Below are 20,057 nucleotides of genomic sequence, written 5' to 3' on the forward strand. Positions count from 1 at the left end.
AGAAAAAAGAAAAAAAAAAGAAAAAGAAGGAAAAAAGGAAAAGAAGGGAAAAAGAAAAAGAAAAAAGAGAAAAAGGGAAAAAAGATGTGAAAAGAGATGAGGTCCAGTCCTCACTCCGGGAAAACGAAACAAACCGCCAAAAGATTAAAACCACAAAACAACTTAAAGAAATAAAACACAACCTGAAATAAATTAAATTAAATTAAAACCCAATTTTAAAACGCAAATAAATTAAAATCAAATAATTGATATATTAATTAAAATAAAAACAACCATTTAAGCGAAAATACACTTAAAAGCGGGTCATCACATCCTCCCCTCCTTAAAAACAATTTCGTCCTCGAAATTGCAAATCAACCACCAACTTAAAGCAAGCCACATAAACGCTCATAAACCAACTGAGATCAAGATTAAAATACATACCTTCATCATTCGAACAAATACGGGTACTGCTCCCTCATGTCCGCTGCTCGCTCCCAAGAGAAGTCTTGAGCTAACGGATCTCCCCAAGCCACTTTAACTAAAGGTATCGTCTTGGACCTCAACTGTTGCTCCTTCCAATCCAAAATCTGCGACGGAACAACTTCGTAAGTGAGATCCGGTTGCAACTGAATACCTGCTGGGTCGACGAAACGTGGCTCTTGCTGCCCAAAGCTCTTCTTCAGGGATGATACGTGGAAGACATCATGAACATCCCCAAAATAATCTGGCAAAGCAACCCTATAGGCGACGGACCCTACTCTCTCCAGAAGCTGAAAAGGGCCGACGTACCTCGGATCTAGTTTCCTTTTCTTACCAAAACGCTTAACACCTCTCATGGGAGAGACTTTAAGATAAACCCAATCACCCACTTCAAATGACAATTCTCTCCTCCGGGTGTCAGCATAGCTTTTCTGGCGACTCTGAGCTGCCGCCATTTTGTCTCTGATGATCCGGACTTGGCTTTACATTTCTTGAATTATTTCGGGTCCAATTATCCTACTCTCCCCAACTTCATCCCAACACAAGGGCGACCTACACTTTCTCCCATAAAGAGCTTCATAGGGAGCCATCTGAATGGTCGCATGGTAGCTGTTATTGTAGGCAAACTCAATGAGCGGCAAATGATTTTCCCAACTCCCTTGGAATTCCAGGACACATGCTCGCAGCATGTCTTCCAGGGTCTGTATGGTGCGCTCTGACTGGCCGTCTGTCTGCGGGTGATAAGCAGTGCTGAACTTCAACTTAGTACCCAAAGCTGCCTGCAAACTCTTCCAGAACTGCGACGTAAACCTCGGGTCTCGATCCGACACTATACTCTTTGGTACGCCGTGTAGTCGCACTATCTCTTTGACATACAAACGGGTCAACTTACCCAAAGAGTCGGTGTTGTTAACAGGCAGAAAATGAGCACTCTTCGTTAACCGGTCCACAGAATTCTTCCCACTAGGCGTCCTCGGCAAACCCACTACGAAGTCCATTGTGATGTCATCCCACTTCCACTTAGGAATAGGGAGGGGTTGGAGCATACCTGCAGGTCTCTGATGCTCGGCCTTTACCTGACGGCACGTGTGGCATTTCTCCACATATAAGGCAACGTCCTTTTTGATTCCATCCCACCAGTAAGTTTTCTTCAAGTCTCGATACATCTTTGTACTGCCGGGATGAACTGAATACGGGGCCGCATGAGCTTCCGCCATGATCCGTTCTTTGAAATCTGAGTCCTTTGGGACCACTCTGCGATCTCGGAACCGAAGTATCCCATCACTGTCCATGCTATAGTGCAACGGCCCTCGAGATTTTCGGACTCTTTTCCTGATGTTCAGCAGCTTCGGATCCTTTCTTTGGAGAGCTTTCAATTCTTCAAAGTCAGTTACCCGAATATCAAGAACTGAAGACAAAATCTCTACTTGCTGCGAACTCTCTACAAGGAGCCTTCTCATCCCATAAAGTAACGAATCCATTTCTGACGGTTCGGCTTCATCCTCCAAATGAGACTTCCGGCTCAAAGCATCAGTAACTATATTAGCCTTCCCCGAGTGGTACTTGATCTCATACTGATAGTCACTGATTAGCTCCAGCCATCGCCTCTGCCTCATATTCAGATTTTTCTGGGAAAACAAATGCTTCAAGCTCTTATGATCAGTAAATACCTCGCAAGCTTCCCCATACAAGAAGTGCCGCCAGATCTTGAGTGCAAAAACAATCGCAGCCAATTCTAGATCATGCGTCGGATAATTCTTCTCATGGTCCTTAAGCTGACGAGATGCATAGGCTACAACCCGTCCTTCCTGCATAAGGACACAACCCAAACCGAACTTAGATGCATCACTGAAGACTACGAATGGCTTATGCGGTTCTGGGAGTGCTAACACTGGTGCCGTTGTCAACCTGTTCTTCAATTCCTGGAAGCTTCTCTCACACTTCTCTGACCAAACAAATTCTGTATTCTTCCGAGTCAAAGTTGTGAGAGGTCCGGATAGGCGAGCAAAACCCTCTACAAACCTTCGGTAGTAACCGGCGAGTCCCAAGAAACTCCTGATCTCACGTACTGTAGTCGGGCGTGGCCATGACAAAATGGCTTCTACCTTACTAGGATCAACTGCCACTTCGTCCCGGGAAATTACATGCCCAAGAAATTTAACTTCTTCGAACCAGAACTCACACTTGCTGAGCTTGGCGTATAGCTGGTGTTCTCTCAATCTCTCAAGTACCAGACTAAGATGATACGCATGCTCTTCAACATCTCGGGAATAAATCAGTATATCATCAATAAATACTACCACAAAGGAATCTAGGTAAGGTTGAAACACCCTATTCATTAAATCCATGAACGCTGCAGGGGCATTAGCTAACCCAAACGGCATCACCTTAAATTCATAATGCCCATACCTCGACCTGAAAGCAGTTTTAGGCACATCCTGGTCTCTGATTCTCAGCTAGTAATATCCCGACCTCAGATCAATCTTAGAGAACACGGCTGCTCCTTGAAGCTGGTCAAACAAATCATCAATCCGCGGGAGAGGGTATTTATTTTTGATGGTCACCTTGTTCAATTCCCGATAGTCAATGCACATACGAAGGGTTCCATCTTTCTTCTTAACAAATAAAACTGGTGCACCCCACGGCGACGTACTAGGCTGAATAAATCCCTTCTCTACCAGTTCTTGCAACTGAGTCTTCAACTCTTTCAATTCAGCCGGTGCCATGCGATAAGGAGCTTTATGCACAGGAGCCGCTCCAGGTTCCAAATCTATGACAAACTCCATCTCCCGAACAGGGGGTAGTTCGGACAAGTCATCCACAAACACATCGGGGAACTCTTCCACAACTGGAATGTCTGCCAAAGACTTCTTCTCAGACGGCGTGGACACCATCTGCACCAAGAATGCATCCGCTCCCCATGCAATCTCTCGTCTTACCTGAATCGCCGATATAATTATCGGTTTCTCCTTTAATCTACTCCCCACAAATTCCAGACAATCACCATCTGGAAGCTGAAAGCTAATTATCCGACTTCTGCACTTAATACTCGCAGAATATCGGTATAGCCAATCCATTCCGAGGATAATATCAAAACCCAACAGCTTGAACACCACCAAATCAGCATCCAAGAATCTTCCCTCAAAATTTAACGGGCATCCCAAAGCAACCTTAGAACACCACACCATCTCGCCATCGGGTAGCGCCACTACCATAGCCTTCGGCAACGGTTCCGTGACCAAGTTACACACCCGAGCAAACGTGGAAGACACAAACGATCGTGAAGCACCGGAATCAAACAAAGTACAAGCATAAAACTCATACAAACGGACTCTTCCTGAACCAAACACACAACCCATGAAATCCAAAAAACAACAAAGAAACCAAATGCACCAAAAATTAAATCCAACTTAAAAATTAAATTAATCCATACCTGTGATTACTCCAGCATCATGGGTCGCTGGTGCCTCATCATCCACCTCTCCGGGTGTGACAGCATAAACCCGGGCTTGCACTGCTTGTCTCGGGTTGGTTCTTCCACCGTGTCTACCTCCACGGCTTCCTTGAGCTCTAACGGGGCAATCCCGAGCAATATGCCCCACTTGGCCGCACCGATAACACTGGGGTCCGCTACTCGTCCGACACTCGCCCTCATGAGCTCTATTACAAACTCCACAAACAGGCATACGTCCTCCCATGCGAACACTTGAGGATGCTTGAGGTCGAGTTCCTGTCCGCTGAACAAACTTCTGAGGCGAACCCGAGCTGCTTCCTTCACCAGAAAAACTCCGCCTCTTTTGCCCTGAAGGGGAGCCCATACTCAGATTATTTTCCCGCTCTATAAGGGTGGCCACATCCACTAACTCCTGAAAAGTGGATATCCGATGGCTGACCACCATACGGCGTATGTCCTGACGCAGCCCCTCCTGGAAACGATCTGCTCGCATCTCCTCAGTGGCGACAAGGTGAGGAGCAAACCGCTCAAGTTCTATGAACCTCCGGGCGTACAGCTCCACTGTCGCGCCCCCTTGGACCAGATTGGAGAACTCTCTTGCCTTTTGCTTCCTTACCGATGCGGGAAAGAAGCGGTCATTGAACTCTTTCTTGAAACGCTGCCAGGTCACCGCAGCGAAAGATCCCAGTTCAGATTCCAATAGCACCCTTTTGGTATCCCACCAATCAGAAGCGGTACCTTGCAAGAGGTAGCTGGCGTAAAGTACTTGCTGTGCCTCAGTGCACCCACACACCTCAAAAGTCTTCTCCAGATCTTTGATCCATTTTCCAGCCTGAATTGGATCCTCATTTCCAGTGAAGTGTGGAGTCCGATGCGCTAGGAAGCGCTCATAGGTGCATCCGGCTTGCACCATGCTGCTGGACCCTCCTGGATACATCCAAGGCCCTCCCTGATATGGCCAGGGACCTCCTGGTTGTGGCCAATACCCTCCTTGTTGCGGACAAGGTTCTCCTGACGGTGGATAAGGTCCTCCTGATGGTGGACAAGGACCTCCTGATGGTGGCCAAGGACCCCCTTGTGGTGGCCAAGGTCCTTGTGGTGGCCAAGGCCCTGCCTGTTGGGACCTTGCACTCTGTTGCATAAACTCCGTCATTTGCCGAATTGCTTCGGCTATGGAGTCATCTCTGGAGGTATTTTCTTGCGGTTCCTGAGTATTTTTCCTTGGTCTCCCTGGTCTCCCCATATTCCCGTCACAACACTACTCTTGACCCTCCTTTAAGAAAACAAATAAAACCATCATAAAACCAACAAAAAACAAAAACAGCACTACACAGCAAGAAACAAAAGAAACCAGCATGCCAAAACATAACTAAATAAATAAAAACAAACAAACAAGCTCACACAAATAAAACAAATAAACCAACTATACTTAACATAATTTTCAAAACACAACTTTAAAAACATTCTGGTACTACCTACGGGACATGTGGTTTTACCCAGAGCCAAACCGCTCTGATACCACCTGTGACGCCCCCAAAATCCCCACGCCCGAACACGGGGAAATTGAGACGTCCGGATGGTGACAACCCGGGTCACCATCCCATCGACGGGTGCCGAGTGTGTGCAAGGCAACAGATGTGTACAGAGAAACACGCAGCGGATAACGAAAGTCATAACTAAGTACCAGAATTTTTCTTAACTTAATACAAGCTGTTTAAAACATACATAGATAAAATATTACAAAACACAAATACGGTTTTAACAAACAAAAAGATAGCATCAGCAACCCGGCGGAGCCGCATCCTCGGGCTCAGCCTCCTCCTCTTCGTCCTCTAACTCTGCACCAAAAGCTACGGAACCACGAATGGTACCGCAGGTAAGTAAAACCCAAACACTACCAGATAAAAACACATAAAACTCAAACAATATGCATGAACCATGCCCAATGCACAAAGCCCAAAAACACCGATTTTCCACACACGCCAAAAACACTTTTGGCTCAAAAACACATCCTTGCCGAAAAACATGCCAAAAGTCACATTTGGCCCAATATCTCGCCAGAAGTCCGTCCGGCCCAATATCTCGCCAGCAGTCCATCTGACCAACGCCAAAAGTCTCATTTGGCCTCATAAACCATTATCCAATTTTAACCGTATGCACCATGACCTCCCCCAGGGGTCATCCGCACACCCTGGCTCCAGTGTCACACCGTAGAGTACCACCACGCATGTGACACCTAACGAGCGATGCCCAGTTCCGCGCCCCGCGCGTGCGTAGCCAAGCATCCTCTAGCCCTCGCCAGCGAAGGGCCACGGAGTCGGTGAGTAGGGCGATACCCGGTTTCGCGCCCGGCGCGTTCGTAGCCAAGCATCCCCTAGCCCCGCTCCCGTCATCTCTCTCGACAACTCAGGGGACATCACTCAGTTTATTCCGCTCCCGAGTGACCAGAGGAGCTCCACCGAGATAATAACCCATCCTGGCTTGGGCTCGTGATACACACGCACCCGTAAAACCACTCACGCCAATATACAGGCTTTTCACACAATTCCACAAACACATGTGCATGCACCATGAAATGCCATATCAATGCATAATAAAATAATCAAACAACATAAAACAATTAAACAGACAACTCCGTCCTCCATCCATCCGACCCCCGAAACTCCTCAGACTCAGTCCGGAATCAACAACCAACAACAGTAAATAATTGAATGAGCAATATATATTAAAATCTGAAAATAGGGTTTGGAAAATACTTACAGCGCTATACGGCAATTTTAGAAAACAAGCGGCGTTGCAAACGACGGAAAAACAGCAACGTCACAGTGAAAATTCACTGTGGCCGTGGGTTTGAAAAACCCACTTTTGAACGGGGACAAACTAGGACACGAGATTGATAGGGAATGGTCTAGGGATGGTTGTGAAGCTATTGGAAGTGGCGAACGGCCGTGGGTGGCGGCGGAATGGCCGGATTACCCAAAACGGAAACCAAGCTCGTAGGAGCTGTTCCGGTGGTCGTTGGAGGCCGGAAATGGGTGGGTTAGGACGGCAAGGAGTCGGTGATGAAGTGGTGAAGAAATGGTGGCCGGAGGTGGAGCGACGGCGGCGGATCGGAGCAAAATCCGTGCGCCCTTCTTGGAGCTTTTCCGGCCAAACGGCAGGCCGGTTGGGGATGGGTTTTGGAGGGGTGGTGCACCGGAGGGAGAGGAAGAGAATGGGACCGGTGGGAGGCCGAACGGTGGCCGGACGGCGGCGGTAGGGGCTGGAGAAGGTGACGCCGGCGTGAGGGAGAGGGAGGAGAGAGAGAGAGAGCACGGGGGGGTCCGGATCGGGGAGAGAGAAGAGGGAAAAGAAAAAAGAAAAAAAAAAAGAAAAAGAAGGAAAAAAGGAAAAGAAGGGAAAAAGAAAAAGAAAAAAGAGAAAAAGGGAAAAAAGATGTAAAAAGAGATGAGGTCCAGTCCTCACTCTGGGAAAACGAAACAAACCGCCAAAAGATTAAAACCACAAAACAACTTAAAGAAATAAAACACAACCTCAAATAAATTAAATTAAATTAAAACCCAATTTTAAAACGCAAATAAATTAAAATCAAATAACTGATATATTAATTAAAATAAAAACAACCATTTAAGCGAAAATACACTTAAAAGCGGGTCATCACATGCAATCTAGGAGTAGACAAGTGACCAATCTACAATGCCACAAATGAGAAGTGGACAAAGGAATACAAGGAAAATTACAAAATTACAAAGTGGAACAGAAACTGAAGCAGACAATGAAATATTATGAGCTAGTTTGGAGAGAGGCTCTTGTAGCAGGTAATAAAGTCGTTTGCTTTCTCTACCCAATCCAATCACCTTTTGTTAGGACATGTTCTGAATGAAGCAATATTCACGAAGGAAAATGAGACAACAATCAAGTGAACGAGTTAATTGACTAGCTGATAAAAGATTGAAAGAAAAGCTAGGAGCAAACAAAACATTAGAAAGAACCGAAGAGCTAGACAATTGCATGACACCTTTATGAGTAACAGAAATAAGATTACCATTTGGTAATTTGATGGTAGACTTAACAGATGATGTGATTGTCGTAAAGAATGAAATAGAACAAACAATATGATTAGTGGCTCCAGTGTCAATTATCCATGAAGTGCCATGAAATTTGAAAAAGGGAATAAATTGATGTATTGTAAAGAAAACAGAGTGAACTTCAAGAGATGATAGAAATGAGAAATTACCTAAAAGATTCATCAGAAGGAACATTATTAGTACTTATAGAGGGATTAGATGATGAAACCTCAGGAAAAGAATGTTGTTGTAACAAGCACAAAAGTTGCTGACACTAATCCTTCGAAATAGGCAACTGTGGCATGTTCTGATATGATGGTGTAGAGACTTAATGAGCTGTAGACCTTGGTTTGTTTGATTGAAAACTAGGTGGATAACCGTGTCGCTTGTAACATTTCTCTATTGTATGTCCAGCTACACCACAATGAGTACATAATGGCCTGTCTTTTCTTGAAGATTTACCACCATTCTGAAGAACAAAAATTTTTGTTAGTAGAGCTGCTCAATCAACATTTGGAGACAAAATAAAAGAAATTTCCCCTTGTCTTTCTTAGAATTAATTTATCGGTGGCAATGGATCAATAAGAAGTATTTAACCTCTTACATGTGAAAAGGATTAATTTAGCCCCATCAGAAATTGCATTATATACTATTGTTGTTGATAATCAACAAGTCTTTAAGGCACCACAAGTGCAATTTGGCAAGGGTCTGTAATTTAGGAGTTCATCCCAATAAGCCTTAAGCTTCGTAAAATAAGCACTCATAGTAAGATCATCTTGTGAAAGAACTGAAATTGCCTTCTGCAATTAGAAAACCCTAGGGCCATTATTGTGAAAAAACCTTTCCTTCAAGTCAATCCCACATCTCCTTAGCAATATTCACATAAAGAACACTATTGGCAATCTCTTTGGATAAGGAATTCAGTAGCCAAGACAACGTAAAACATGCTATTACAACATTTCCATGGTCCATAGAGTGGATTTGTTGGTAAAACAGGCTGAGAGATAGATCCATTTATAAAACCTATCTTATTCTCAGCACATGGTACCATATGAACAACTCTACTCCAAAAATGGTAATTGTCTCCAATGAAAGGTTGATTAACTAGAATCAAGCTTGGATTGTCACCATTATGCAAGAAAAATGGACCAGAGGAATTCTCTGGTCCAAGAAAAGACGATGAAGAGGAATTCATACTTAATGAGTAAAAATCAGAGGTCAAGAACGGAAGCAGCAGCTACCGCTCTGATACCACGAAGAATCTGGTGTAGATTGATAGCAGAACGAAGATGAAAAGCAAAGACTTGAAAATTACGTAGAAGCTTTGAGAGACTATGAAAAGTGAGAGTATTATTGATATCTAATTTTCTGTATAGTACAATCTATTTATAGTACAGTACTTGTATGCACTAGAAGTTTCCAAGTAACAAACTGAGTCAGCTAAGTCCTAAGCAAGCTATATACACGTATTATTACATTCACATCATAATAAATAAACTCTAAACAAGAACAACCTCTATGACATCCTTCATAGTCTTCTTTTTTATGAGTCCAACGTATAAAAGGTCGCTCCCACCGGAGCCACGCTCTAAAAGCTGTGTGTCTCGACCACCTTCTGACATGCTTGTTACAAAGTAAACTAGGTGCCTCCAATTCTCCGCTTCAAACAACTTCTTATTCGTTCTTAAATATGTGAATGCGCACAATCCATTCCCAGAATCCGACCTACTTGTCTTCAAAATTTGTTCATATGCACTTGCATCATACCTTTCTAGAGCATTCTCCCCAGCAAGGTCTGTCCTAGCACTCCTAGTTGCCATCTTTACTTGCCGAACTAATCCTTCTGGTGAACTTTCTGCATTGCCCTGCTGTTCTCCATCTTTCATTTCCATGCAAGTGAAGTTAAATACGACTCCATGTTTGCCCATCATTCGTGCTATGGGAAGGTAACCATCTCTATGTCTAGTATTATAGTATCCAGCAGTTAGTTCAGCGGCATGTGACCTTGTTCTGTAATGCCAGTGGATTCCAGCTACTTTTGCAGAAAGTTTTGCTTCAGTTCCTTGAAATATTCCTCTTGCAGCAAGAAGGATTCTATCACCATGCTCTAATAGGTTTCCAGAATACCACTCGAGAAAGAAATCTGCATACTCGCTGTTCCATGTTCCATCCCTACGGAAAAATCCAGTATCCTCGGGAAATTGTTTATACCGGCCACAATCATGGGGTCCACTTGTTCCCCAATATCTCTTCCCAATTGCCTCTGCTGCTGCTTGCAGGGAAGTTCTCATGTACTGCATGATATATGAGCTTGTGTAAGAATATAACAGAGCTTAATTGGGATATACAATTTCTTGAATTTTAGATCATCATCAGAAGCTATTGGAGTATGAACTATCCTTTCCTATTTTAATTATGAAACATTTACCTTGTCATAGCATTGAAATTCTCCAATTCCCGGAAACCTCCAAGTTCCATTGCTCTCTGGATAAGATGGATATCTAAGCTCCCCACAAGGACCTATTCCCACTTGAATTTCCTGCCAAAAAAATAACAAAATGAAATTGAGTTCCTAAAACTGAAAGAAATGATTTCATTGTTTCTACTGTTGGAAAATGGAAGGACTAGATTAAGAATTCAGCTCCACCAGTGTCCCAAAAAGGATCAGAATTTTTAAAATTCTCTAAAATAACTTTTTTTTTCTTAAATTTAAATCCATAATTGTCAATCTTTCCACCGAAATCTGAAACAGGTAATTAATTGGTGCTCACGATTCATTAAATTTGGATCTTACATGATGAACTACGTGTATTATAAACGATGGAAAAAAATAGAAAAAGAAAGATTGATACATGAAAATAGTAGTTTCTTATATGTATGTTCTTGTGAAACTCGATAAAAGGAACCTACCAGGAAAGGTCCCAAAATAAAAAACGTAACTTGATAAAAAAAAAAAAAAAAAAAAGGAGAAAAAAAAGAAAAAAAAAAAGGGAGTAATATTTTTCTTTCCTAATACTGTTTAAAATCACTATTCAATTTACAGAATAAGTAGGCCCAATAGGTAGTAGTTTGTAAATATGTCTGTATATGAATGCTTACCACAATAACCTCGCCCAAGAAATCTTTGAATCTGTCACGGAAACTCCTCATGTAGTCGCTGTAGACCTGAATGGGTGTTCTTCCTGCAAGAACAGGCAGTGAATCACACCCCAAGGATATGTACTCAGGATTCCTCCTGCCTGATCTGTCTGTATACACAAGCTCAGGGTTCTTGCTGATTTCTTCCAGCGCCCATGGAGGTAGAGGAATGCTGCGAGATTCAAGATAAAAATGATTGATTATTAATTGAAATTAAATATAACTCCATCTCAAAGAAAAGACCACTCAAAAACCTTTACCACCCACTAAATGTGATGAAAATTGAAAATAAATCAAGATCCATAAATATAAGCATTAATGAAATTGAAATCAAATCATAGATCCCAATTAAAAATTAGATCCTACCTGCAGGAGTCTCCAACATTTCCTCCACACTGATGAAAGGACATAACAACCTGGAGCTTCAAGCCATGCTTTTGAACCATCTGTACGAGCTCAGCATACCCTTCCCAGTTGTACCTCAGAGGTCCATCTTTCTCCACCAATCCCCACCATGCATCCACCATAACTCCCTCCACTCCTGCACCCTTCAGGGCCATCAAGCTAGCATTCATTGTTCGAGGCCTGTTCAGTTTCCCTCCCTGCGTTACTGTGTCGAGCGGCAGCATCACAAACACAGGGACCTTTGCATTATTTTCCATGGAATGCCCGCCTGAGAGTGCATGAAGCTGCTCCGGCTTCTCACTTTTCCGGTAACCTTCCATCACTGAGGGGGCCTTCGGGCATGAGAGGTCATGTACTGCTTCCTGCACTGAGTTTCTGATCACTCGGGTACGGCATGATGGCTTGGTTCGAGCAAAGCAAATTGTGCCAGAGAAGTAGTCGGCGGGAGTTTTCAGGCTTTTGGTAGTGTCTTTAAGATTGATAAAAGAAGCTGAGGAACGTAGTGTTAGGGTCATTGCTTGTTTTTTTACTTCCTTTGGTGGAGAGGAAAAGAGAGATGAATATTTAGGTACTGGCTGAGGCACTGTATATTTATAGAAAGGGAACCTCCAGTTAAGTCGCTGTCATTTGCACTGCATGCTGTCACTACTCTTAACTAATAATTTGTCAATCTGATCGACATGAAAAATGAACAGCACTGCCACATCCGTCGCCCGAGGAGCGAATAAGGCAAATTTTTTTAGAGTAACGTTACGTACAGTTATTTTTATGCACTCTTTGCATACTCTACTGATATGATTGGTTGGATTAATTTTTTTTAATATACAACCAATCATATCACTGGAGTGTACAAAAGAGTCCGTGAAAATGACTGCACATAGAATTTTCTATTTTTTTATTTATTTTTTATTTTTTTATTCTTAAATTTTTTTTTTAAATCAGAATATCACTAATAAACATTTCTTTAATCATTAAATTAAAAAATATATATTTAAGACACAAATTCAAGATCCAAATTCAGATATCAAAAGATTTCTCAAAAAAGAAATGAATTTGCTTGGTTGACTCATTTATTATTAATGGCGCCATTAAAATATGGACGCTGCTACACTCACCGTTGGTGGCTCCCGCTAGGCAAAAAAATTTTTTTTGTTTTTTTTATTTTTTTTTTCAAATCATTTTTTAATAGTTTTAAATATTTTAAAAAAATATAAAAAAATAATAATAATATTAAAAAAAATTTCTTAATCATTAAGAAAAAAAAAATTAAAAAAAAAAAATTTTTGGGCCAGCGGTGGCCATAGTGTTTTCCTTAAAATATTCTATATATAGAGTTATTTTAATCAGCTATTCTATACCATATATATGTTAAATAGAATTTTTTTTTTTTTTCTCGATATTTCGTGTAAGATTGTTGAATATAATAAGACAAAAGGGATATATATATATATAGAGAGAGAGAGAGAGAGAGAGTAGATGAATAAGAATTGATTACAGATTCAAAAAATCTTCTTTATTTTTTTAAATCCTTTTCTTTTAACCTGGTCTAATATTTAGACTCCAATTCGTAACTCTGAACTAATGGAACTCATGAATTTGCCTTTGATTATGGATATCTGCATGCTATATCATTGATATTCATGTCCAAACAGTTTAGTAGGTACTGATACTAAACACATTTGATTTAGAGTAAATTTATTTATCATTATTTTTTTTATTATCCTCTTATCAAATCATGCTGTGATATTAGATGATAGGTTCACAAGTTAAATATAATAGATAATCTCAAATTATCTAATACCAAATCATAAAATGATGAGAATTGAGATGATAAGTAGCATTACTCATTTATATATACTAGGCCTATGAAAGTGTAAATTACAGCCTTTTTTTGGATACTCAAACATTAATCTTAGATATTCTAAATTTTTTTTCATAATTTTGTTTTCAAATATCATTTGAGTATTACAAAACAATTGTTAATTTTAAATATTCAAAATTTTCATCTAATTATTATTTAAACACAAAATTCAATATAATTTTTTTAACTCTCAAATAAAACACAAAAATAATATAACCTTTTCAAAATTTAAAATACAGTAATATTAAAAAATGTTATTCAAATAATTTTTTAATTTTATAATATTTTTATTTAATTTTTTCTCTCTTTTCTTAAAATCTAATAAAATATTTTAACTCAAATTATTTCACTCTATTTATAAATTATCTTACTATTATTTATAAATAATTTAATTAATATTCACATAATTACGGGATATTTGAAATCATCCCATTACTAATATTTATGATACAACTAGATAACTCTTGCATGATATTTTGACTGAACTGCCAAGTGGTACAAACTCTTGATATTTTGACTCAAATATTGCCACGTTAAGTGGCTAGCTGTACCTGTCCTAGTCAAAGAGTTGTTGGCTTATGAAAGGTAACCCTACAGGAAGAAAATAGCATATAAAATGATCTACTTACGTTGTGCTGTCTTTTTGTTTGCTTTGAAGTTTGAACATCTATCCATTTCCTAACCTTCCTAGCTACGAAAATCAGGATCATCGCTCGCCATACATTTTAATCTTGCTAAAGTCGCTTGATGGCGGCTAGCTTTATTAATTAGAATATTAATTTTCACCATTTCCATATATATATATATATATATATATTCTTAGTCGGCCTCATGCTTTGCAATTTTCTAATTTTTACTTGTCAAAAATATTTTAATTAATCCTCACCGAAGAAAAATGCCTCTAAGCAATTGCGTTTCTTTTTCTTTTTCTTTATTTTTCCTTCTTTTTCTCAATAAAAAATAGGTGGATTCCCCTTAGTAATTATGAGATGCTAATTTAGGTGCATGCTTCCATATATATATATATATATATAGTGATCGATGATCTAGATTGACTTCTACTTAAAAATTAAGTTTGAGATTCTAAATCAATGTTCATGACTTTCCAGAATTATATTAATTGTGTTAACAAATAAATATATGATTTAACTCAATCTATTCATAAAAAATGACTTAAGTGGGTTAAATGAGTTGAAATTGATTAGAAATAATATTAAAAATGATATTCAAATAATTTTTTAACTTTATAATATTATTTTTATTTAATTTTTTTCTCTTTTATTTCTCAAAATCTAATAAAATATTTAAACTCAAATTATTTTACTGTTATTTATAAATTATTTTACTTTTATTTATAAATTATTTTATTATTATTTATAAACTATTTAATTAATATTCACATAATAATGAAATATTTGAAATCGGCCCATTACTAATTATGATATAACTAGATAAGTTAATTGAAATATCCGCAAGTGGTGCAAAATGACCGAACTCTTGCATGATATTTTGACTGAATTGCCAAGTGGTGCAAACTCTTGATATTTTGACTCAAATCTTGCCATGTTAATTGGCTAGCTATACCTGCCCTAATAGCTGTACCTTATGTCATGGTCAAAGAGTTGTACGTTTGCTTATGAAAGGTTACCCCACAGGAAGAAAAAAGCATATAAAATGAAAAATGCCGAATAAAGTCAATATATATATATATATATATATCTCGGGGTCGTCTTATAACTTAATTAATTAAGAGTAGTTTTCTTTTGCCAAAAAGGCATAAATATTATATATAATGTAGCAAATTAGTCCACAAAAGAAGCTCTAAGCTCTACGTACGTACGTGCTCATGCATGTGCTTAACGTTCGCCCGTCCAAGATAATGGGGCCTTTTATCATCACGTGGATGAAAATTATAATAATAATAATAATAATAATGTTACGAAACTAAAAAATAAATAATATTATAAGATAAAACGTTGTTATTTAATATAAATTTTTTTCATATACAAGTAAATTATACTCATATATATAAGAGTACAAAGGGATTTAGGTATAGTTTAAGTTATAATTGATAGCTAAAGATGGTTTTAATTGATGACTAAAGATTAGTTTTAATTGATAACTAAATAGTCTTAATTAATGACTAAAGATAATTTTAATTGATAAATAAAGATGGCCATATAAATCAATTTATAACACTCCCCATTTGGATGACTATACATAAAGAATATGCATCGTTAAGATATTGTCAAGAAAAAATCCAATGGAAAAAAACTAATGGTGAAAGAAAAATAGTACAATATTTATGTGTACTGTCAAGTACTTTAAGATTGCCTCATTAAAACCTTGTAAAGAAAAATCCAATAGGATAAAACCTTAACAAAGGAAAAAGAGTACAATCAACACAAATCTTTAAGACATTTACTCCTCCTGAAAAGTACATGATAATAGGTCTTCAAGTCTCTGCATTTCAATATTTTGCACAATCTTCTTAAATTTTACAGTTGGTAATACTTTAGTGAATAAATCTACCAGATTATCACTTGACCGTATCTGCTTAATATTAATTTAATATTTCTCCTGAAATTCATGGGTATAAAAGAATTTAAGTAAAAGATATTTGGTTCTATCACTTTTGATATATTCTCTTCTAATTTGAGTAATACAAGCATTATTATCTTTGTATAAAATTGTTGAGTTATCATTAATCATTGGAAGATCACATTTTTCTTAAATATGTTGAATCACTGATCTTAGCCTCATGATTGCAATGATCTCTGAGTAATTTGAAGAGGTATCAGATAGTGTTTACTTGATAGATCTCCATGATATAGTAGAATTTTCATAAATAAATACATATCCAGTTTGAAATCTACCTCTGTGTGGATCTGAAAGATAACTTGCATTTACATATCTAACTAATTGTGAACTTGATCCATGTTAATAAAATAATACCATATCAACTGTACCTCGGAGGCATCGAATGACATGTTTAATACCAATATAATGTTTTCAAGTTGGTGCGAAACTATATCTTATAAGTAAATTAACTGAAAATACAATATCAGATTGAATACAATTTGCAAGATACATCAGGGTTCTAATTGCACTGAGATAAAGTAATTCAGGACCAAGAATTTCTTCATCGTCTTCACAAAGACGAAATGGATCTTTCTGCACATCAAGTGATCGAAAAACCATTGGAGTACTTAGGGGATGAGTTTTGTCCATGTAAAAGTACTTCAAGACTTTTTCTGTATAATTTGACTAATGAATAAGAATTCCATTTTGCAAATGCTTGAGCTGCAGGCCGAGACAAAATTTCGTTTTCGCAAGATCTTTCATTTTAAATTCATTCTTTAAATATGTAGTTGTTCTTCTTATCTCTTTAGGAGTTCCAACAAGATTTAGATCATCAGCATAAACCGCAATAATAACAAATTCAGAGTTTGATTTCTTAATAAAAACACATGGGTATATTGGATTATTCTCAAATCCTTCTTTCAATATATATTCGCTAAGACGTTTATATCACACGCGTCTGGATTTTTTTAACCTATATAAAGATCTTTGAAGTTTAATAGAATACATATTTCTGGATGTACTTAGATTAGAAGTTTCAAACATTTTATATCTTTAAGAGATTTTCATATATATGTCATGATCCAATGATTTATATAAATATGCAGTGATCACATCCATCAACTGCATATCTAATCTTTTTATAACTACCAAACTAATTAAAAATCTGAATATGATTTCATCTATAACAAGAGAGTATGTTTCCTCATAATCAATTACTGGTTTCTATAGGAAATCTTGTGCAACAAGTCGTGCTTTATAAAGTATAATTTCATTGCTCTCATTACGCTTACGTATAAATACCCGTTTATATCCAATAGGCATTACACATTTTGGTGTTTGTACAATTAGTCCAAAGACCTCTCACTTTGCTAGCGAGTCCAAAGACCTCTTCATAAGGTTCTTTTTTAGGAGATTTAGTCTTTTCAGAAGCATCAATTATTCTTATGGCCTGTGTTGTGAGTATGGACTCTTTAGGAGTGTCTTAGACTCACCTATTGCTGTTTTGGTAACTTGTCATTCAGGAACTGCAATTCTTGCTGAAACATTAACAGCAGGAATATATGATTTTACCACACCTTCAGTGTCAATAAATACATTCGGTAATTGATTTGGATCATTTTACAAATGAATAATCTTTTGAACCTCTAGTTCACATTCATTTGTACGATGATCAAATTGGAAAATGGTTTTATTGTTCCAAATAATTTCCTGTCATACTTCAGGCACTGACTTCTCATTACCTAATGTTGGAAAAGTGGATCGTCAAAATGACATCCTCAAAACGTGCCTTAAACATATTCCTTATAAGAGGTTCAAGGTATCTAATAATAGATAGAGAATCAAACCCAATATCTATCACAAGTCTATGTTAAGGACTCATCTTTGTACATTGTAGAGGTGCAATTGGAACATATATCATACATCCAAAAATACGAAGATGGAAAATATTTAATTGTTGACCAAATGCAAGCTGTAATGGAGAATATTTGTGATATACTGATGGTCTAACTCGAATCAACGATGTTGCATGAAGTATAGCATGTCCCTAGGCAGAAATAGGAAGTTTTGATTTCATTAGTAAAGGTTTAGCGATTAGCTGAAACCTTTTAATTAATAATTCAGCTAAATCATTTTGAGTGTGTGTGGGCAACTGGATGTTCAACATCTATTCCTATTGACATGTAATAGTTATCAAAAGTTTGTGATGTAAATTCACCTGCACTATCTAATCGAATAGTTTTAATTTGATAGTTAGGGAATTGTGCTCGTAGTTTAATTATTTGGGCAAAAAGTTTAGCAAATGTAATATTTCTAGTGGAAAGTAGACAAATATGTGACCATCGATTTGATGTATCAACTAAAACTATAAATATGTGACCATCGATTTGATGTATCAATTAAAACTATAAAGTATCTGAACAGTCCACTTGGTGGTTGAATAGGCCCACATATATCCTCATGAATCCTTTGTAAAAATGACAGAGATTCAACAACAACATTTGAGAGAGATGGTTTGATAATTAATTTACCCTGAGAACATGCAGAACATTGATATTCATTGGGTAAGATAATCTTCTGATTCTTTAGGAAATGCCTATACGAATTATCAATTATTCATTTCATCATTATTGATCCCGAATGTCCAAGGCAATCATGCCACGTCATAAATACTTTGGGGTCAATGCACTTTTGGTGCATTACCATATGTGATTCGATTGTTTTCATTTCTATATAATACAATCCAGATGAGAGAGCAGACAGTTTTTCAAATACGAGTTTCTAGCTCGAAATTATTTTAGTAATGAGAAGATGCTCTTACAACATATATCCTTAAAACTCAATAAATTTCTTATGGATCATGAAAAAAATAGAGCATTATCAATACAAAATTTAGTGCCATTAGGCAACACAATATACGCTTTTTCGAAACCTTCAATTAGATTCGATGAATCAGATATGGTATGGACGTAAGCTTTAATCAATGTTATATTTTGAAAATATTTTTTGTCCTTAAGAATTGTGTGAGTTATAGCATTGTCAGCCAAACATATATATATATCTATTATTCATCTCGGAGATAAAAAATTCATCAGTAAGACTCATGATTTTACAAAATATATAAAACTTTCATTACTACAAAATATTGCAAAATATAAAAAAGTTTCATTATAAAATAAAGAAAATACACTAATTAAAAGGAACATTTCCATTACTAATCAAATGATCAACTCTATCACTAGAATCCTCAAAGAAATCAGAAACATCAAGGTTGGTAATATCTTCTCCATCTATAGAAACTAAAGCATCTGATGGTTTCGCAAAATTTGTTTCAAACTTTTTTGTTTTCTCTTTTATAGAAGCTTGGTATAAGTCAACCAAGTGTTTAGCTGTACGATAGGTACGAGACCAATGTTTAGTCATACCACATCTATGGCATCCATCTTTATCTTTCTTTGAAAACTTGTTCTGAGGACCTTTACCCTTCTCTAAGTTGAACCACTTCTGATAGTACGGTGTATAACTATTATTATCTCTTTTTAGTGTGGTCACTTTTAAGACTTCTACGTCTATAGTTTTTCCTACCAAGTTCATAGCCTCGGTTTTTTTGAAAAGATGCACCATTTACTTATAGAAATGGTGTAAATCTCATACCATTCACTACAGGGAATGATATAGAACCAGTAGGATGTGATAGATGCTTTCTTAACAAAAACTCATTATTTTGCTCAGCCACTAGAAGACAATATATAAGTTCATAATATTTTTTTAACTTTCGCTTTCGATACTGCTGCTGCAGGAGCACATTCAATGCATAAAAACTAGTATATGTCTTTTCTAACAAGTCATCATCAGTGATTTTTTCACCACATAATTTCAATAGTGAGCTAATATAAAGAATGCAGAGTTATACTCACTAACACTTTTGAAATCTTGCAACTTCAGGTGCATCCAATTATGACGAGCTTTTAGGAGGATTACAGTTTTCTGGTACTCATATTTCTCTCTTAAATCATTCCACAAAATAAGGGGATCTTTCACCGTGAGATGCTTAGTTTTTAATTTTTCATGAAGACGGTATCAAAGG

At 37.5% G+C, this 20,057-nt stretch overlaps 1 protein-coding gene across 1 annotated transcript; it reads right to left on the reverse strand.

The window, feature by feature from the left end:
* Nucleotides 1-9,313: 9,313 nt before the first annotated feature.
* On the reverse strand, nt 9,314-12,092 carry LOC122289558 (beta-amylase 3, chloroplastic-like). Its single transcript, XM_043096678.1, has 4 exons — nt 11,488-12,092; nt 11,083-11,293; nt 10,412-10,522; nt 9,314-10,277 (listed from the first exon to the last, which is right to left on the reverse strand). The coding sequence occupies exons 1-4, from the start codon at nt 12,039-12,041 to the stop codon at nt 9,483-9,485; spliced, it is 1,671 nt and encodes a 556-aa protein (XP_042952612.1). The 5' UTR covers nt 12,042-12,092; the 3' UTR covers nt 9,314-9,482.
* Between the last annotated feature and the right edge of the window lie 7,965 nt (nt 12,093-20,057).

The sequence above is a fragment of the Carya illinoinensis genome, chromosome 12, assembly GCF_018687715.1.
Source record: "Carya illinoinensis cultivar Pawnee chromosome 12, C.illinoinensisPawnee_v1, whole genome shotgun sequence".
Lineage (NCBI taxonomy): Eukaryota > Viridiplantae > Streptophyta > Magnoliopsida > Fagales > Juglandaceae > Carya > Carya illinoinensis.